General features: G+C 54.3%; 2 protein-coding genes across 2 annotated transcripts; one reads left to right on the top strand and one right to left on the bottom strand.

Moving 5' to 3' along the window:
• Positions 1-251: 251 nt before the first annotated feature.
• On the top strand, positions 252-15,408 carry MAP3K10 (mitogen-activated protein kinase kinase kinase 10). Its single transcript, XM_032486035.1, has 10 exons — positions 252-965; positions 4,518-4,698; positions 7,609-7,757; positions 8,214-8,389; positions 9,009-9,255; positions 10,797-10,913; positions 12,710-12,887; positions 12,999-13,111; positions 13,438-14,118; positions 14,910-15,408. The coding sequence occupies exons 1-10, from the start codon at positions 284-286 to the stop codon at positions 15,230-15,232; spliced, it is 2,847 nt and encodes a 948-aa protein (XP_032341926.1). The 5' UTR covers positions 252-283; the 3' UTR covers positions 15,233-15,408.
• Positions 15,409-15,688: 280 nt separating this feature from the next.
• TTC9B (tetratricopeptide repeat domain 9B) lies at positions 15,689-17,901 on the bottom strand. Its single transcript, XM_006177931.3, has 3 exons — positions 17,479-17,901; positions 16,738-16,920; positions 15,689-15,898 (listed from the first exon to the last, which is right to left on the bottom strand). The coding sequence occupies exons 1-3, from the start codon at positions 17,891-17,893 to the stop codon at positions 15,789-15,791; spliced, it is 708 nt and encodes a 235-aa protein (XP_006177993.1). The 5' UTR covers positions 17,894-17,901; the 3' UTR covers positions 15,689-15,788.
• Positions 17,902-19,122: the final 1,221 nt, after the last annotated feature.

Raw genomic sequence — 19,122 nt, 5'->3', positions numbered from 1 at the left:
CCGCACCGCCAGGCCTTCTAAGCGCGCTGACGTATAGGGGGGACAGGTGAAACCCCCGCCCTACCCCCACCCCGCCCTGCTGGGACAGCTGAATCAGAGGGGACGACCCTGCCCTTTTAAAGAGGCTTTTTCTTGCTCCTGCGGAGGGCCTCCCAACCATGGCCTCCAGGAGCTCCCTAGCACCCGCAGGGACTGCGCCCCATCCTGGCCGCCGAGACCCGGCCTCTGCATCCCGCGGGCAGCCTGTGTGAAGCGGCCTCCCGCAGCCCCCGGCCCCTCCCCCATGGAGGAGGAGGAGGGGGCGGTGGCCAAGGAGTGGGGCACGACCCCCGGGGGGCCCGTCTGGACCGCGGTCTTCGACTACGAGGCAGCGGGCGACGAGGAGCTGACCCTGCGGAGGGGCGACCGCGTCCAGGTGCTTTCCCAGGACTGTGCCGTGTCGGGCGACGAGGGCTGGTGGACCGGGCAGCTACCCAGCGGCCGTGTGGGCGTCTTCCCCAGCAACTACGTGGCCCCCGGCACCCCCGCCGCCCCCGCTGGCCTCCAGCTGCCCCAGGAGATCCCCTTCCACGAGCTGCAGCTAGAGGAGATCATCGGTGTAGGGGGCTTTGGCAAGGTCTATCGGGCCCTGTGGCGCGGCGAGGAGGTGGCAGTCAAGGCCGCCCGGCTGGACCCTGAAAGGGACCCGGCAGTGACAGCAGAGCAGGTGCGCCAGGAGGCCCGGCTCTTCGGAGCCCTGCAGCACCCCAACATCATTGCCCTCAGGGGCGCCTGCCTCAGCCCCCCACACCTCTGCCTGGTGATGGAATATGCCAGGGGGGGCGCACTGAGCAGGGTGCTGGCAGGGCGCCGGGTGCCCCCTCACGTCCTGGTCAACTGGGCTGTGCAGGTGGCCCGGGGCATGAACTACCTACACAATGATGCCCCTGTGCCCATCATCCACCGGGACCTCAAGTCCATCAACAGTAAGTGGTGTCCTCCCCCAAATACTTGCTACCATAGAACCTTGTGAGGCTAAGCCTAGGTGGCGGGAAATGGGGACACCAGAAGACACTTCCTGGGGCAAGAAGGGGCAGCAGTATACCTTTAGGGCCAGGTGAGGCAGTCCTTGCCTGATTAAGGGAGGAAAAGGAGGCCCAGAAAGGTTGAAGGAATACCTGCCTCCTAGGCTACAGTCACAGTAGCTCAGTAAATATGTATCCATGGACTCTGTGACAAGCCTTGTGTTCCCTGCTGTGAGCAGGACAGATGCGGTGCCTGGCTTCATGGTGCTTACTGTCCAACCGCGCTTCCAGAGTCCACCAGGCAGATACAGAACCTGGCCTGTAGCCAGGGTCTCTCAACCTCAGCACTGTTGCCATTTGGGGCCAGATGACTGCAGGGGGCTGCCCCGTGTGATGTAAGTTATTTAGTAGCATCCTTGGCCTCTACCCACTAGAAGCCATTAACATTCCCCACCTTCCCATCCCCAACTATCGCAACCAAAAATGTCTCCATACTTTGCCAGATATCCTCTGGACGGCAAAATAGCCCCCAGTTGAGAACCACTTCTGGAGTACTTCTAGCCTCTACCCCAGCTCACCAAGACAAACTGGGACAGATGAGGGAGGAGGGGAAGGGGTGTGGCTTATGTAAAAGATTCCAGGCTGCCTGACCTATCATAGACTCTCCAAAGTTGATTGGTTGGTTGAATGTGGACTGGGGCCAGATGGAAGGCAAGGTTCCTCATGATGTCAACAAATATTAATTGAGCACCTATCAAGTAGAAGCCCAGCAGAGACCAAAACAGCCATGGTTTCTGCCCTTATGGCGCTCACAATCTAGGAATTTCATTCATTTTTCCAGATATTTCCCGAGCACCTGTTGTGTTCCAGACCCTGTCCTGACCCTTAGGATACAGCAGGGAAAAAATCCTATCTTCCTGGCTCTCCCGTCCTTCCTCTGCCCTGTCTCACGTCCTTTCACTTCTTCATTTATTTGTTCATTCTTTCATTTGGCATTTACTGGGCCAGATCATATCCTAAGCAAGAAAAGCCAGCATGTTCCCTGCCTTCACATGAAATGTGAGGGTTTCCTTTTTGCCCTCAACCCTCACATCTCCTCTATTTCTGATTTCTGTCAATTCCATGTCTTGAAATTTGTTTGACTCCATCCCACTGTGTCCACGTTAGTTGCTTTTCCCCACCACCAACAACCAGAAGCCCCTAGAACAGAGGGGCTGTTTCTTCCTTACCTCTCAGGCCTGGCATTCGTACACTCAACAGAGAGCTGCCAGGTGTCCTGGGTGGGCCAAGCCCTGTGCCAAGGATGGGGAATTGAACAAGACAGACACAGATGGTCCCCACTTTCATTGATGTTCATCATATTCTAACTCCCCTGAAATGCTGGGAAAATGGAGGCAGGACTGCCGACATACTCCTCTTGAAGGTTGGGATCCCTTCTTGGCCCTTCCTCACCCCTGCTGATTCACAGCCTGCAGGTGGGATATCAGGACATGCTCCCACACCCCCAAATTTTTCTGTAGCCAGTGTCACTTAGACAAAAGGTCAGTGGGGCTCTTAGCCGGGGCTTCCTGCTCAGGCAGGGAAACTGCTCCATGCCTGAGACAGAGGAATCAAGGTCTCCCCTAAGGAGCACCTCACTGATGTCATTCATTCATTGATTCATTCAACCAATAACTCTGAAGTGGAATTAGGCGTTCTAGGCACTGTCCTGGGTTCTGGGATTACAGATGTGAACAAGGCAAGATTCCCCCGCCTTATGGAAATTATATTCCAGTGAACAGAAATAGATGGTTAATATTTAAATAGATAAAATTTCAAAGAGCTTCAGGGGCTCTGAAGGAAATAAAGCAGATTAAGGATGGGGCAGAGGGAGCTCTTTAGATCAGATGGTCAGGGAAAGCAATATTTGAGCAGAGACCTCAACCCAGAAGACCCGCCTTACAGAGATCTGGGCAGGGCACAGGCCCTGAGGTGAGGATGAATTGTTAGAGGAGCAGCAAGGAGACCAGAGGTGTTGGAAGAGCTGGAGTGAGGCAGAGGTGGAAGAGACAGGGCAGAAAAGTAGACGGGCCAGATCATGTTAACCTCGGGGGCCATGGTGAAGACTCTGGGTATTTTATTCAATGTAGTGGAAGCCATTAGAAGATCTTGGGGTGACATAATCAGATATACATATTTTTAAGTCAATTGATTTAGGACCAGCCTAGGAGATACAGAAATAAAGTATAAGACCATGGGGTGTTCCCTCTGTCACAGGGTCACTCCACAAACAGGAGAGGTAAGGACCCAGAGAGGGAGGACTTCTAGGAGGTGGAGTCACATGCTAGAGGCTCAGGAGGCTTCCAGGAGGAGGGAGCATTTGAGTTGGGATTTTAAAAAGAGACAGGATTACCAACTGTGTTACCTTGGGCCATGGTCTGAGCTCTCTAACACTCAGTTTCTTCATCTGCCAAATGGGCATGACGAATAACTGCCTCATTGTTATTCTGACTGGAGAGATAGCCAGGCATGGTCAAACGCAAAGGTGGAGAAATAAGGAACAATTCTGATGATATCACACACTGATAATAATAGCTAATGCTTTTAGAGGGCCTACTATTGCTTCAGCCAAGAAATCTTATCTCCAACCCTATAAGGTAGATGCCATTATCGTCTCCATTAAACAGAAGAGAAATCTTAGTGTTAAAGTAAATTGTGTAAAGTTATGCAGCTTATAAGTGGCAGAGCTGGGATTCAAACCCAGGCAGGACACTGTACACTTTGGGGCCTCTGTTTGACAGAAGGTAGTAGAATATCATAGCAGTTAAGAGATTGGGCTCTGATGACAGATCTAGTTTGGGTCTTTGCCCCACCACTTTCTTAGCTGTGTGATCTTGGCCAAGTGACTCTGAGCCTTAGTTTGCTAGTCAATTAAATGGGTTGCTTGAGAGGCCTCTTAAGGCCTAGACTTGGAACTGGCACTCTTGTCACTTCTGCCTCATTTTATCAGCAAAGCCAGTCACATGGCCAACCCAGAGTAAAGGAAAGGGAGATACACTCTGCATCTTTCATGGAAAGAATTTTGAAGTCACGTGGCAAAGAATATGACACAGAAAGGAGGAGAATTGGGGGCTGTGAATCCAGCTATCCCCACAGCAGGTGACAAAAAGGAAGACCATCCCCTTCTGCTCATGGTTGGTAGTTGCCACTTCTGGGGTGGTTGGGAATTCAAGGCCAGGACCAAGGAGAACCAAGGCCTTGGCCTTTCACTTGACCTTTCACTGAGCTCCCTAGAGCCCAGGTTAGAGTCAGGAGGACAAGGAATCCAGGAGAAGTTCACTGAAGCCTGGGGCAGGGATGAGACCAGCGTGGAAGGGTTCATGGTATTTGAGGCCTGGAAAGGAGCTGGTAGAGGGGGGCCACCCAAGGCAGCAGGGGAAGAACAAGGAGGAGCTTCCCACTTAGGCGGGGGCAGGACACGCGAGTCTGCAGCCCCGCAGGCCAGGGTGACCCACCTTTCTTCCTCCCCTACAGTCCTCATCCTGGAGGCCATCGAGAACCACAACCTCGCAGACACGGTGCTCAAGATCACGGACTTCGGCCTCGCCCGCGAGTGGCACAAGACCACCAAAATGAGCGCCGCAGGGACTTACGCCTGGATGGCTCCGGAGGTTATCCGTCTCTCCCTCTTCTCCAAAAGCAGTGACGTCTGGAGGTGCTGACAGTGGGACCGGGGAGGCCTCCTGGAAATGGAGGCGGGAGGAAGGGGGAGAGGGCAGAGTGGGAGGGACAGTCACTGGCTGAAGCTGGAATCTGGCCTGGCAAAGAGGCCTGCCCAGTAGGTCAGACCGTCAGCCCGGCACCAAAGCAGGTGTCCCCTCTGCTAGCAGAAGTGAGCTGAGGAGGACTTGGATTACAGTTTAAAATTCCAAAGATTATAAAGATAGGCTGGCAGCACCCAAGGCCCCTCAAACACCATCAAGTATGCTGCCCCCCTCATCAAACAAGAGATTGAGATCTTTGGAGGCAACCATTCATTCATTCATTCATTCATTCATCCAACTGTGCTGGGAGGTAGGGATACAGCAGTATATAAAAACAGACTCATTTCCTGCCCACAAGGATGATACATATAAACATACATCATGCACAAGAAGCTGAAAGGGCTGTTTTTAAATTAAGAAAATTGTAAAATAATTTTTAACAGATAATAAGTTAATTCATCAGAAAAAGTATTAGATGGTCTTACAAACTAAGGGGTTGATCGAAAAGCACTCTTGAGGGCTGGTGGTGACCTCGGAGAAGGCTTTTCTGAGAAGTGATACTTGAGCTGAGTTCTGGATGACAAGAAGGAGCCAGCCATGCAAAGTTTGGTGGGGGAAAGTTTCCCAGGCAGAGGGTACAGCTTCCACAAAGGAGAGACTGAGGTGAGAACGAGCTTGGTGTGTTCCAGAAACAGCCACGAGACCTGCGTGGCTGGAGTGGAGCAGGCAGGGAAGGACATAGTAGGAAATGACATGGGAGAGAGAGCCAGAGGACCCTGCAGACGAGGGACCAGACTCCAGGTTTATTCTAAGTGTGTTGGAAAACCATTAGGGGTGTTTGTGAATGACATGTTCTGATTTAGCATCGCAAAGTCTCCCTCCACTGATAGGTTGTAGGGGGCAGGAGTTGGGGCAGGAGGCCAATGAGGAGGCTTTTCATCACCTGCGAGATCTGGTGGCAGCAGAAACTCAGCCTTCTACTGGGGGGAAGCCAAACCCAGATCAATCCCCAGCTGAGGCTCCAGATGGACCAGGCTGCACAGTCATGGTATTGGGGCAGATAGATCAGGCAGGAGGTCCCAACTAGAGCAGCGCAGCCCTTTTGGGGAGAGTTTAGGCTGGTTTCACATCAGCTGTTCATTTATGGTCCTAACATTTATGGAAACCATATTTTAGTGGCAAAGAACAAGAAACCCCCCCCCCAAAGGCTGATATTTTTGTGCTCATGTAAAGCCCAGGACTGAAATGGTGCCCCCAGTGTTAGGGATTCAGGGTCCTATGTTAGGATTTTTAACAGGGGTGTCATTGACATTGGGCAGGATAATTCTTCCTTGTGTGTACCTAGTGAGGTACTGTCCTGTACTTTTCAGAATGCTCTGTATCCATGGTTCCAAGCCACCAAGTGTAGATAGCACTCTTCAGTCATTGTGACAATCAAAACATCCCCACAGGTTTCCAGAGACGTGGGAGAGGTGGGGAGGGGGGTGTCTGGCCACCTCCAGTTACAAGCCACTGTTATTTTCCTCCACCTTGTATGGCCTTCATTCCCAGTTCACTTCATGGTCCAAAATGGCTGCTTGAGCTCCAGCTTTTATGTCTACATTCCTACCAGTAGGAAAGAGAAATGCCCCTTTAAGGATACTTCCTAGAAGTCAATTGCACACTACACACTCTCCTATATCCCACTGGCCAGAACCATTGTCATATAGGCATACTTAGCTGCAAAGGAGGATGGAAAATTATTTCAGGTAGCATTTGCCCAGCTCAGATATACCAGTGCTGTCACTGAGAAAGAAGTGGAGGCTGTCAGCATGAGGGCAGGGGTTGTGTCTATATGTTCCAGTATCTGGAACAGTGCTTGGCACACAGCAGACGCTTAATAAGTATATGTTGACTGAATGTGTGTGGGGATGAGTGGGGGGAGACACGGAGATCTTTTACGTGTTAGGCACTGCATAAAACAGTGATCAGGATCCAGAAGGAGCACAGTTTACTGGAGAAGATGGACATGCAGGTGACTGTGGTACAGTGATGCATGCTCTGGTATCGTGCAGCTATTAAGGATGCTGTTGTGGGCATCTGGCAGACCTGAGTCCAAGCGTGGCTTCATCACTTATGGGCTGTGAGACCTTAAACAAACAACTTAACCTCTCTGAGCCTGCACCTGCTCATTGGATAAAATGAGGGTCATATCAGTGCGATCTGCTTTACAGGACTATTGGGAGGCCTAACGCAGTGCTGGCCTGGCATAAGTGCTTTGTAAATGTTACTGTTAACTTGTTTTTAGAGGTAAGCGTGGAGGGTTCTATGGGAACATAGTAGAGAGGCCTCCAACCCAGCTTTGGAGGCTGTGGAATTAAGGAAGCCTTCCTGCCAGAGGGGGCACCTGAGTTGTGACTTAAAGGGCAGTTACACAAAGGAAAGGGTGTTCTCGACAAAGGGAACAGCATATGCAGAGGCCAGAGGTTAGGAAGAACAGGCTTTGTTCAACTGTTCAGTGTGGCTGCAAGATGACGCTTGGGTTGGTATGAGGGCTGAGAGTGTTTAGAGGCAAAGCTTCAGGGGTCAAGATCAGGGATAAGAAGGGTGGATTTGGCCAGTAGGCACAGGGAACCCACTGAAGGTTTTCAGGCAGGGGAGAGGGAAGAGAGGCAGAGCAACGGAGAGACATCAGAGAGCCAACTCCACCACATCTATTTGAGACCAGGCCGCTGGAGATCAAATCAGTTTTTTGTGGCCTCACTGGCCAGGGCTGGATGTTGGGAGGAGGGAGGCCCACCATGGGACTCGAGGCAGGGCTAGGGTGTAGGTGAGGATTGGGGTGGGCTGTGGCATCACCCCTACCTCTCCCCCACCTGCAGCTTCGGGGTACTGCTCTGGGAGCTGCTGACGGGTGAGGTCCCCTACCGTGAAATCGACGCCTTGGCCGTGGCATATGGCGTGGCTATGAACAAGCTGACGCTGCCCATCCCCTCCACGTGCCCCGAGCCCTTTGCCCGCCTACTGGAGGGTGAGCCAGGGCCCCGTGGAGAGGGTAGGCTCAGCTTGGGGTGGCAGGCGCCCTCAGGTCCAGACCTCACCCCTTCATACCCATCGATATCAGTGGGCCTGGGAGTGTGGGAGAAGCGGCTGGAACCCTTGGACCATGAACAGTCTCCCCAGTGCTTGGCTTCATGGCCTCCAGACCCTTGTTCTGGCCACACCCACAGCTCTTGAGGGCCACCTGTCAGGATTCACTGGCCCTGGGAGTCTTCCCTGATCCTTGATTCTGCCACCTCTTGGGGAGCAGGTCCCTGAGTTTCTCTCCTCAGAGTTTCACCAAGTGAAACACTGCCATGAATTTGGCTTTAATTCCTTCCCCTCAGCTCCATGGGAGCTATTTGTCCACAGTCCCTTGAAGTCCTTCCTCCACTGAGCAGGCTGAGGCCCCAGAGTGTGACCACTGACATTTCCACTCCCACCCCAGAATGCTGGGACCCAGACCCCCATGGGAGGCCAGATTTTGGCAGCATCTTGAAGCAACTTGAAGTCATCGAACAGTCAGCCCTGTTCCAGATGCCACTGGAGTCTTTCCACTCGCTGCAGGAAGACTGGAAGCTGGAGATTCAGCACATGTTCGATGACCTCCGGACTAAGGAGAAGGTAACCCCTGGACCGAGGGGGCAATGTGGGAGGGATGGAGCAAGATCCCTGAGTCCTGATACTTTAGACCGGGCAGAGTCCCTTCCCCTGAGCCCAGGATCTTTGGGTCCATGCAGGGCCAAGGGACCCTTTTTTGCATATTAAGAAAAGCTTCCTGTTTGCAGATTGATAAGAAAAAGGTACCCTGCACTGAAGTACTTACAAGTGACATTGCATGAGGTCTGGGATTGGCTTTAAAATACTACAGCAAAAATGACAGGGAGAGGGGAGAGAAAGAAGGTGATAACATGAAAAAAGACTTGCAAAGTATAGATAATTGTTGAAGTCAGATGATAGGTGGGTGGGGTGCACTTTCTCTCTCTGCTTTTGTGGATGTTTGAAGTTTTCCAAATTAGACTTAAAAAATTAAAAATTGAAAAGGGAAAATAAAAAGAAAAGCCACCTCTTTCTTTGGTCTAACACAGTCCCCTGACCTGTGAAGTGAGTTAGATTGTGCCCGGAACTTGCCCCACAGCAGGATGCCCCTGCGCAGAGCATCAGCCAGCCCCAGCAGCCCTGGATCCATCCCTGGGGAAGAGTAGCTCAGCCCCTCTCCCCAAGCCACCCCTTTCTTCTCCAGGAGCTCCGCAGCCGCGAGGAGGAGCTGCTGCGGGCAGCACAGGAGCAGCGCTTCCAGGAGGAGCAGCTGCGACGGCGGGAGCAGGAGCTGGCCGAGCGCGAGATGGACATCGTGGAGCGTGAGCTGCACCTACTCATGTGTCAGCTGAGCCAGGAGAAGCCCAGGGTCCGCAAACGCAAGGGCAACTTCAAGCGCAGCCGCCTGCTCAAGCTGCGGGAAGGAGGCAGCCACATCAGCCTCCCCTCCGGTACCCGCCCGCGTCCCCTGAGCATCCCCCAAGAGGCTGCTGGGAGCATCCCTAACCCAGGGGTTATCTCTTCTATTTATTTATTCATTCATCCATTCATTCATGCTTTTTTATTGCTAAATTTAAAGATGACAGAAAAACTATACAGCTTAATGAGTGAGTAGAGTCACTCCCACAAAAGCAGAGGGCCTATAGCCACCTCAGATGCCTCCACATGCCCCCTCAAACACATCCCCCTGCCACCCCAAGAGTAACCCCTGTCTTGACTTTTAGGGCAATCACTTCCTTACTTCTCCGTGTAGTTTTGTCTCCCAGCTATTTGTTTAATATCTTTTAATCTGCCTCTATTCCCTCCTTGCCAATAATTTTTTGAGGAACTGCTGCATTTATCCTGTAGCATTTCTCACAGTCTGGATTTTGCTGCTTGCATCTCCCCAGTATCTCTTAACATATCTCGCTGTGCCCTGAATTTCCTATAAATTGGTGTTAGGTCAAACCATGTGAAATTGCTGATGTTCGGCCATTTTTGACCTACAAAAACAGAAGTTTCACATGGACCAACCTAACAGTTGGATCTCAGGACTTAATAGGTTTCAAGTTCAGGTTTGATTTTTTTTTTGAAGACTGCTTTCTAGGTAATGTCACAAGGCATATTGTGCTGGTCGTTTCTCCCTTTGTGATGTTACAAGCCCCAGAGCAGTGCCCCAAACAGCACTGGCCAACAGAAATATAATTCGAGCCACATGTGTAATTATAAATTTTCTAGTAGTCACATTAAAAGAAGGGGGACAGGAAATAAGTGAAATTAACTTTAATAATATATTTCATTTAGCCCAATATACCCAAATGTTATGGTTTCACGTATAATCAGTACAAGAACAAAATTGTTAATGAGATTTTTTACCTTCTTTTTTTCACACTAAATCTTTGAAATCTAGTGTATGTTTTATATTTCTAGTGCATCTCAATCCAGGTGCTAAGTTTTCATCAAAAATACTTGACCTGAATTGAGATTTCATAAAATGTACAGTTGAAAAAGCAGATTCACTTACCCAAGTAGTTCCAAAGACACTTAAACGTTTCCAGTAACCAAACCGAGTATCCGTTTTTAAAGGTAAATTTAATTAGCTGCAATTAAACAAATAAAGGTAAAACCCTCCAGTTCCTCTGTGCACAAGCCACATGTGAAGCACTCAACTGCCGCATGTGGCAAATGGCCACTGTATTGGATACTCAAGCCTAGATCCTCAGAGCGGTAGTTCTCAAACCTGAGTGTACAGCCCCGGGAACTGGGGGACTGTTACACCAGGTTAGATTGCTGCACCTCACCCCCACAGTTCCTGATTCAGGGAGGGCCCAAGAATCTGCATTTCCAAGCAGTTTCCACTAGACATTGATGCTGCTGGTCTGGGACCACACTTGGAGAACCACCGCATTAAGGAATGCAAAATGGTGATATTCCTTCTGTCCTTCTACAAAGGGAACCGCTCTTTTGCTACCCATGGAACCGTGTACTTAGGAAAGCCTCTTTCCCTTTGCAGGCTTCGAACATAAGATCACAGTCCAGGCCTCTCCAACCCTGGACAAGCGGAAAGGATCCGATGGCGCCAGCCCCCCTGCAAGCCCCAGCATTATCCCCCGGCTGAGGGCCATTCGCTGTGAGTATCTCCCAAAGCCCTGACCAGTCAGTCGGTGAACAAACTTATCTGAGCACATACCTTGTACCAACCCAGAGCAACATCAGGGGATGAGACAGGCAGGGTCCCCTCCCTCATTCTCATCAGGAGAAACATAACAAACGAGTAAACAAGTTGGTAGGCAGGATAATTTCCTGTAGAGAGAAGCACTGTAAAGGAAATCAGGGAAGGGAATAAAACAGAATTGCTATTTTAACATCACAAGGAAGGCCTGTCAGAGAAGCTGAGGTTTGAGTGGGGACCCGCATGGTAAGAAGTGACATATGTGGAGATCTGAAGGAACAGTGTCCCTGGCAAAGGGAACAGCAAAAGCGAAGGCTCAGAGGTGGGAACAAGCATGGTGTTCGTCAGCCAGGAAAGCCGGCTTGGCTGGAGCAGAACACAGGGAGGGAGAGCAGTAGGTCTGTGGTCAAGGATTTGACAGGGCCCAGATCACACTGGGCCATAAGAGCCAGGATAAGGAGTCTGGATCTTATTTTAAATGTGATGGGGGAGTCTCTGGAGGGCTGTGAGCAAGGCAATGATAAGATAAAATCTACCTTTTCCCTCAGGCTGCTGTGAGGAGTAGGGATGGTAGGAGGTCAGGAGTAAAGGCGGGAGACAAGTGAGACGAGGGGTCTGAACCAGGGCAGGGGCCTGGGAGAGGGGAGGTGGCCAGTCAGCTGCGTGGCAGAGATGCGGGTGTCAGGGTTTGCTGATGAGTTGAAGGGCACTTGGCTGACTCCTTAGTTTCTTGTGCCACATTGTTCAGCCCTGTCCTCACCCCACACACCACTCCCCTATAGCACCTGCTTTGTACCAGGCCATTCTCCTGAGGGGACGCAAAGACAATGACCAACGGTGGCAGGTGGTACTAGTAGCAGGGTACATTCAGAGTGTGGCAGGAACAGAGGCAAGAGAGCAACTGACTCTAGCGAATAAATGGCTCCAGAGCTGGAGGCCTGAAGGGCAAGCAGGCAGGAGAAGGGACTGAAAGGGAACAGAATTCCATTGAAGGGAACCGCCTGTGCAAAGGATGGAGGTGTGAAAGCTGGGAACTGGAAGACACGGGGTCCCACCACAGCACTATTGCCCTCTACCCAAGTGTCCCATGCCATCTCTCACCTTCCTCTCCAGCACCAGCCACGTTGGCCTCCTGGCTGTTCTGTGAACACTCCAGGCATGTCCAGCTGCAGGGCCTTGGCATCTGCTGTTACCTCTGCCTGAAATGCTCCTCTCCTTTGTATCTATTTGACTCACTCCCTCACCTGCTTCAAATTCTTGCTCAAATTTCTCCTCACACATGAGGCCTTCCCTCACTCCCCAAACCCCCATCTTGCTTCATATTTCCCTCAGCACTTACCACCTTCTAGCTCCCTACCCACAGGACTTACCTAGTGTGATTCTTGTTGGCCGGCTGTCTTTACCCACTAAAATGTAAATCCCCTCAGGGCAGGGAGTTTTGTCTGCTTTGACCACTTCTGTCTTCACAGTACCTGCCCTGGGGCTTGGCACAAAGTAGGTGCTGTAAACATTTGAGAATGAATGGACAGCTGAAGGGTCAGGCTGTGAGGAGTGCAGGGCTGGGCCCTTGCCCTGGCAGCAGTGGGGAGCTCTGGGAGGAGGTAGAGCTGGGAAGAGTCAGGACTCAATTTAGAATCCAAGCTCCACTGGGCTTCCCGCTGGAGGGTGGAACCATTGTGGGAAGAGGAAGGCTGGGAGCTCAACGGGGACAGACTCTCCAAGACCCAGTAACCAAGTGGCTTCTCTTGGCCCAGTAACTCCTGTGGATGGTGGTGGCGGTAGCAGCAGTGGCAGCAGCAGTGGTGGCAGTGGGACATGGGGCCGCAGCAGTGGACCCCCAAAGAAGGAAGAACTGGTTGGGGTCAAGAAGAAGGGCCGGACCTGGGGGCCCAGCTCCACCTTGCAGAAGGAGCGGGCTGGAGGAGAGGAGAGGTACTGGCCACATGGAGCCCAGCCTTGTCCTGTCCCCTCCCCCAGGCCCTTGGCGGCCAGAAGGCTTATGACCCGACCCCACCCCCGCCTCATCTGTGGTGCCCTCTGCAGGCTGAAGGCCCTGGGGGAAGGAAGCAAACAGTGGTCATCGAGTGCCCCCAACCTGGGCAAATCCCCCAAACACACACCCATCGCCCCAGGCTTTGCCAGCCTCAATGAGATGGGTAAGAGGGTGAGGGCCCCTTTCAAAGGGAGAGGGAGGGGTGATCATTCCCCCAAGGTTGTGGGGAGAAAGCGGGATTTCACTGGGCCAGCCCGCAGGACGCATTCCTGGGCTCCAGACAGCCAGTCTCTGGGGGTCATTCCCAGGGCAGGAGGATTTGGGGGGAGAAAGATTTGAGAACCATGCTTAGTGGGACTTGGTGGTTTCGCTGTTGGAGGGGTCACTATGGGCAGCCCCGTACCTCCAAGTCCCCGGGGGCTGAGGGGCCAGGGGCGAGCCCCGGAGCCCAGTGAGTCGAGTCCAGTGACGGCCCTCTCCCGGTTGCAGAGGAGTTCTCGGAGGCGGACGGAGGCGGCAGCGTGTCCCCCTCTCCCTACAGCACCCCGTCCTACCTCACAGTGCCGCTGCCCGCCCAGCCCTCCCCGGGGGAGCGGGCGCCGTGGGAGCCCCCGCCGCCAGCCCGGCCCGGGCACGGCTCCCGGCGGCGCTGCGAGCTCGCGCTGCTGGGCTGCGCCACGCTGCTGGGCGCTGTGGGCCTGGGCGCCGACGTGGCCGAGGCGCGCGCGGCCGACTGCGAGGAGCAGCGGCGCTGGCTCGACGGCCTTTTCTTCCCCCGCGGGGGCCGCTTTCCGCGGGGCCTCAGCCCGCCAGGGCGCTCCCCGGGCCGCCGCGACGACGCGGCCCCCGGCCCGGGCCTGGCGCCCTCGGCCACCCTCGTGTCGCTGTCGTCCGTGTCCGACTGCAACTCCACGCGTTCGCTGCTGCGCTCCGACAGCGACGAGGCCGCGCCGGCCGCGCCCTCCCCGCCGCCCTCCCCACCTGCGCCCCCGCCCAGCACCAACCCCCTGGTGGACCTGGAGCTGGAGAGCTTCAAGAAGGACCCCCGTCAGTCGCTCACGCCCACTCACGTCACAGCCGCGCGCGCTGTGAGCCGCGGTCACCGCCGGACGCCCTCGGACGGCGCGCTGGGGCAGCGGGGGGCACCCGAGCCCACGGGCCCTGGCCCTGGTGAGTGAGGCTCCACGCGCCCAGGGCACAGAAAAATGCCCATCTCCCCTGTCCCCGCCGAGGACTAGTGTCCTAGCCCAGCAATGACCCCTTGGATGCCAAGGCAGCCTCCTCCGGCTTAGCATGGGGAAGAAGGGTCTGGGTCCCCGTGGCCCCCACTGTTTTGCGAGGCCTTGTGGGTCACCGGGTAACTGAGACACAGAATGCAGCAGAGGTGACAAATTCTAATGCCTACAAGGGCCAGGCAGGTGACATTAATGGCAACAGTAATTACTAGCGTTAACCCCCATGTGCCAGGCACTTTTCTCTGTACGTTTACTAACATGACAAAGATGATTAGAACAGAGAGGAGCTAAGTACCTCCCATCAGGCACTGTGCTACTTGTTTTACTGTTACTGTTATTATTTTATTTTATCGTCACCTATGTAGCGAGGTGCTGTCATCCCCAGTCACAGGTGGTGGCATGCCTAACGTGTCTCTGTGGGTCTTTGTGAACCTGGCCTAGTGGAGAAGAGGTGTGAGGGATGAGGGCTTTGTCTGGAGTGGCAACAAGGAAATGGGCTCTGAAAGATTAAGGATTGTGCCCAGAGTTGCACCCAGATGGGTGAGCAATTAGGAGAATCGGGGGGTGGCTAGGTAAAGGTCTAAACCCTGCTGGAAAGTGGGCCCAACAAAATCACCAGATCTTTTTCAAGAGAAGTCAGATTCCAGTTTTCATGTACATGCTCCTGGCTTTTAAATACCACCCTCTGGCCGACCCTACTCACCTCATTTCATCCTCTCTTACCAGGCCCTCGGGATCCCCTGGACTTTCCCCGTCTGCCTGACCCCCAGGCCTTGTTCCCCACCCGCCGACGGCCCCCCGAGTTCCCTGGCCGCCCCACCACCCTGACCTTCGCCCCAAGACCCCGGCCAGCTGCCAACCGTCCCCGCCTGGACCCCTGGAAACTGGTCTCCTTTGGCCAGACACTCAGCATTTCGCCTCCCAGCAGGCCAGACACTCCGGAGAGCCCTGGGCCCCCCAGCATGCAGCCCACGCTGCTTGACATGGACATGGAGGGGCAGAGCCAGGACTGCACAGTGCCCCTGTGTGGGGCCCACGGCTCCCGTTGAGGCCTGCCCACCACCGCCCGCCTGGGCAGCCATGAATGTAGCGCCCCAGGCCCCGCCCCAGCCCACCATGCCACAAGGCAGGGGAGGCCCTGGGCAGGATACTCACTCTATTTATTGGGGAAGGGGGGTGGGAGGGCACTTAATTTATTCCCTTGTACCCCGGGGGGGGGCCCTGTGCCCACCCTGTGGTTGGGGGGGAGGGTGGGCAGGGATACTCAGGGACAGGGCATCATGGGGAGATTCGGCACAAAATGCAGCATTAAAGGTAACCCCTACCCCCTACCAGGCATGGCTGTGTGTCTTTCCGTGGCCCAGGCCCTGATCCTAGGTCATCCCCGATGGGACACCCCCACCACCCCATGCTCCCTTACAGGCCTCTGGATTTCTGAGGTCCAAGGGGTGGAGCCCAGGCCCATGTCCCCTCCAGGGCCCCCATAAGAATACCACACAAAGAGGTTATGGTCACCAGTGACAAGTGCTTTACCAGTGAACACGAGTTGGGGGAAGTTACATGGTGAGTGGGGAGTGGGGTGGGGACTGTCCCCCCTGGTTAGCCTCAGCCAATGACATCCCGAGTCCTGGTCCCGGCCCCACTGTCTTCCCGCTGGAGGCTGCAACGGTTCATCTTCAGCTGAGTCAGCTGGATGTAGCGCAGGACATTGGTGTCTGCAGGGGAGTTGGGCAGGTCATTATCTGGGAGTCCTGGGGCAGCAGGTGATAACTGCATCACCTCGGTTCACACCTCATTGTCCCCAGCCTTCAGTGGCTCCCCTGCACAGCTGGTATTGCCAGAGCCCTTTTCCAGAAGCCCCAGCCAAACAAGCAGAGCACGGCGTGTCACACCTCTGCCAAGCTTGCATCTGCTCAGAGACTCCTGTCACACTTCTCACCCTCTAGTGACATCTGCACGAAGCCTGTTACTCATCAAACCACTTAGCAAAACTAATCTTGCCTCTGCTCGCACACCCTGTATCGTGCACCTGTTGTGTTCCCTCTTCATTGGCTTTTAATAGAGAACCAAGTTGGGTGTCTGCCCGCCCCCAACCTCCCACCACACACACACCCGTGATCTCCCGCAGGGCAAGGACAAGCCTCCAGCTCTGCCAAACCCCCACCACCACCAATTTCCTGGCATTCCCAGGAAACAAGTGAGTGAATAGGTGTGTGAATGGATTAGTGAGTGAGTAGATGAAAGAATCTGAGGGGAGGGTAAATGGAGTTAGGGGTGAGTGGCTAGGGAAGTGGCTGAGTAGGTGAACAGGAGGCATCAAGATGGGTTAATGGCAGAACAGATGAGAGGTGGTTGGATGAATGTTAGAGGAATGATAGGTGAATGGACATGAGTGAAAGGCAGGGGATTGGATGAGAGGGTGTGTAAGTTGTAGATGGGTGGAGAGTGGACGTGAGGTGAGTGGTACAGCACTCCCTGAAGCAGCTCTGCGCTGAACCTCCTGCCTTGTTTCCTCCGCCCTAGCCCTTTTCCCTGCTCCCAGCCCGCCCCTCACCTGTGGGCTCCCGGCTGCGGGCCTCCTGCAGGTAGCGCAAGGCGCGTGCATAGTCGCCCAGGTGGTAGAAGGCAATGCCGGCGCGGTAGGTAGCCTTGAAGTTGCCCTGCTGCTTCTCCAGCACCTTGAGACAGTACTCGCGCACCCGCTCATAGTTCACCAGCTCCGACTGCAGCAGACAGGCTGCGGAGGCACCAGGATCGGTGCTCTCAGAATCTGTCGACACCCTCAGACCTCACTTGACCGCGAGGAGCCTGGCCTTCAGACTACAGGGAACCCCCTACCCTTTTCCGTGGCTGAGCCCTGCCTAAGGGATTGCTCAGGCCACCCGGGGCCGCCAAGCTTCCGACCAATCAGGATAGAATAAATCTGCGCCACCGCTAGAGGGCGCGAAAAACACAGACAGGGGGCTCTCCAGTGCTTACTGGGAGGTGTCTATAGGGGAGAGTACTAAGGGCGATCTCAGAGGTGAGGGTTGGGTTCTTAAATGGCTTATCCAGGGTAAGTTTATCTCACCTGAGGTTCGCAGGTGACAGCCCAAAGTCCATTTCCTGCATCCCAGCTCCTTCCATCCCTAGACTCCCAAACCCTCTCCCTGATCAAGCTCTGAGTTCTCCCCACCACAGACGCCAGCCCTGGCCCCTTTAAGCCTCCAGCTACCCCCCGCAAGACTTGACGAGTGCCCCTCACTTCCTACCCCTGTCACATATGCACCCTCTTCTCCCCCCGACGGCCTCGTACCCGTGAGAGAGTCGTAACATTCCACCTCCGTGTTCTCCACCAGGCGCCGCTGCTCCTCGCTGAGGCGGGCTGGCCCCGGGCTGGTGGCGGGCCCGGAGGCGGGGGCGGGAAGGCCTCCAGGGCGGGCCCCTTGCGCTGCCTTCAGCTGCAGCAGTGCCCGATGATACTTGCCGATGGCTTCCCGGAACTTCTTCTCTCGGTAGCAGCGCTGGCCCTCTGCCTTAAACGCCACGGCGGCCCGCAGGCTGCTGTCGAGCGCTGCACCCAGACCCCCCGACGGCTCTGGGGCAGGACTGGACCGAGCCGACCCATGGCGGGGCCCAGGACCCGGCGGGGAAAGGGCGGGAGGCGGGCGCGGCGGAGGCTCAGGGGCAGCGCTGAGCATCAGCACCGGGGACAGCGCGCCGCGCTGCATTGTGGGAAACTCCTGCGGCCGCTGCTGCAGCTACCGCATCGCCCCCCGCGGGGCCGGTCCCCACCCTTTCTCCGCCCCCGCACCTCCAGCAGCCGACTCCGGCTGCCCTCTATGGGTCTAGAGAAACCCCTCAATACTTCCCCACTCTCTCCTCCAAATCTCTTCTTCCCACTCCCCTTACCCTCCACGCTCTCCTGCCTTCCCTTCTCTCCCATGCCCAAAGCCAACAAACCTTTCTAGAAAGAAAGAACAAGTCTGGGGAAAAGAGCAGGAAGATAATCTCGTGGAAAGCTGGTTTCAGCCAGCTAAGCATTTGGCATAGTGGATAAGAACACAGGCCATGGACTCAAGGTGCCCCAGATTCAAATCCCTGACTATTTTCTCACTAGTTACATGGGTTGGACAAATCACCGAAATTATCTGGAACTCTGTATCCTCATCAGTAACACAGGACTATGATAGCTACTTTGGAACCCATTCGTTTATCTCTGCAACAAACAAATACTGATGTTTCTGTGTTCATCTGGGCTGCACGATGCTGGGACATAGGAGAGACTGAGAGCCTCAGGCCCTACCGTCACTGGGTCCCTGGACAAGTGGGGAGACAGATCAATGATGCAACAGTGGGCCCCCAGAGTTGGCCAGCCTGAGAAGTCCAGGCAGAGGGGTCGGGGCTGGGATGGGGGAAGCGCAACAGGCTCTGAGGGCTTAGAGGAGGCCCCTGGCCTAGGAGAGGTGGTGAGTGAAGACTTCCTGGAGGCGGCGAGAACTGTACGAACTAGAGAGATCTGCTTCTGCCTTCACTGAGCTCAGTCTCTGGATAGGAAAAGCACCGGGAAAGCAGTCAAATGATAGCCCAGAGTAAGGAGCACAATAAGAAAAGTGTACAGAAAACACCTGAAAGGCTTCTGAAAGAAAAACTAATGGTGAATGATTATCCTTCAACCCTCCTTAGTCGCCTTCTCAGCTGTGGGACCTTGTCCAAGCGCCTTGATCTTGCTCCACCTTCCTTCTGTGTAACACGGAGATAACAAGCGAGCTAACTTCTGAGTAGCTGTAGGGACTGAATTATATTATGCGAGTAAAGCACGTAGCACAGTGCCTGGTACAGTAATAGGCAAACGACAACCGGTGCTTATCACCCCAAGACTGTGAGATATGTGATAATAAGTGCCTGACTCTGAGCCAGCATTCGCAAATAGTTGTTGAATGAATGAGTGAATGGGTAA

This window comes from Camelus ferus, chromosome 9 (genome assembly GCF_009834535.1).
Source record: "Camelus ferus isolate YT-003-E chromosome 9, BCGSAC_Cfer_1.0, whole genome shotgun sequence".
NCBI lineage: Eukaryota > Metazoa > Chordata > Mammalia > Artiodactyla > Camelidae > Camelus > Camelus ferus.
This window is presented reverse-complemented; position numbering and strand designations above follow the sequence as displayed.

Coding starts and splice junctions, on each gene's coding strand:
- MAP3K10 (XM_032486035.1), top strand. CDS start 284: ATGGAGGAGGAGGAGGGGGCGGTGGCCAAGGAGTGGGGCACGACCCCC. Junction 966..4,517: donor GGACCTCAAGTCCATCAACA/GTAAGTGGTGTC, acceptor CCTCCCCTACAG/TCCTCATCCTGGAGGCCATC. Junction 4,699..7,608: donor AAAAGCAGTGACGTCTGGAG/GTGCTGACAGTG, acceptor CCCCACCTGCAG/CTTCGGGGTACTGCTCTGGG.
- TTC9B (XM_006177931.3), bottom strand. CDS start 17,893: ATGCAGCGCGGCGCGCTGTCCCCGGTGCTGATGCTCAGCGCTGCCCCT. Junction 16,921..17,478: donor ATGTTACGACTCTCTCACGG/GTACGAGGCCGT, acceptor GTGCCTCCGCAG/CCTGTCTGCTGCAGTCGGAG. Junction 15,899..16,737: donor CCGCAGCCGGGAGCCCACAG/GTGAGGGGCGGG, acceptor ACTCCCCTGCAG/ACACCAATGTCCTGCGCTAC.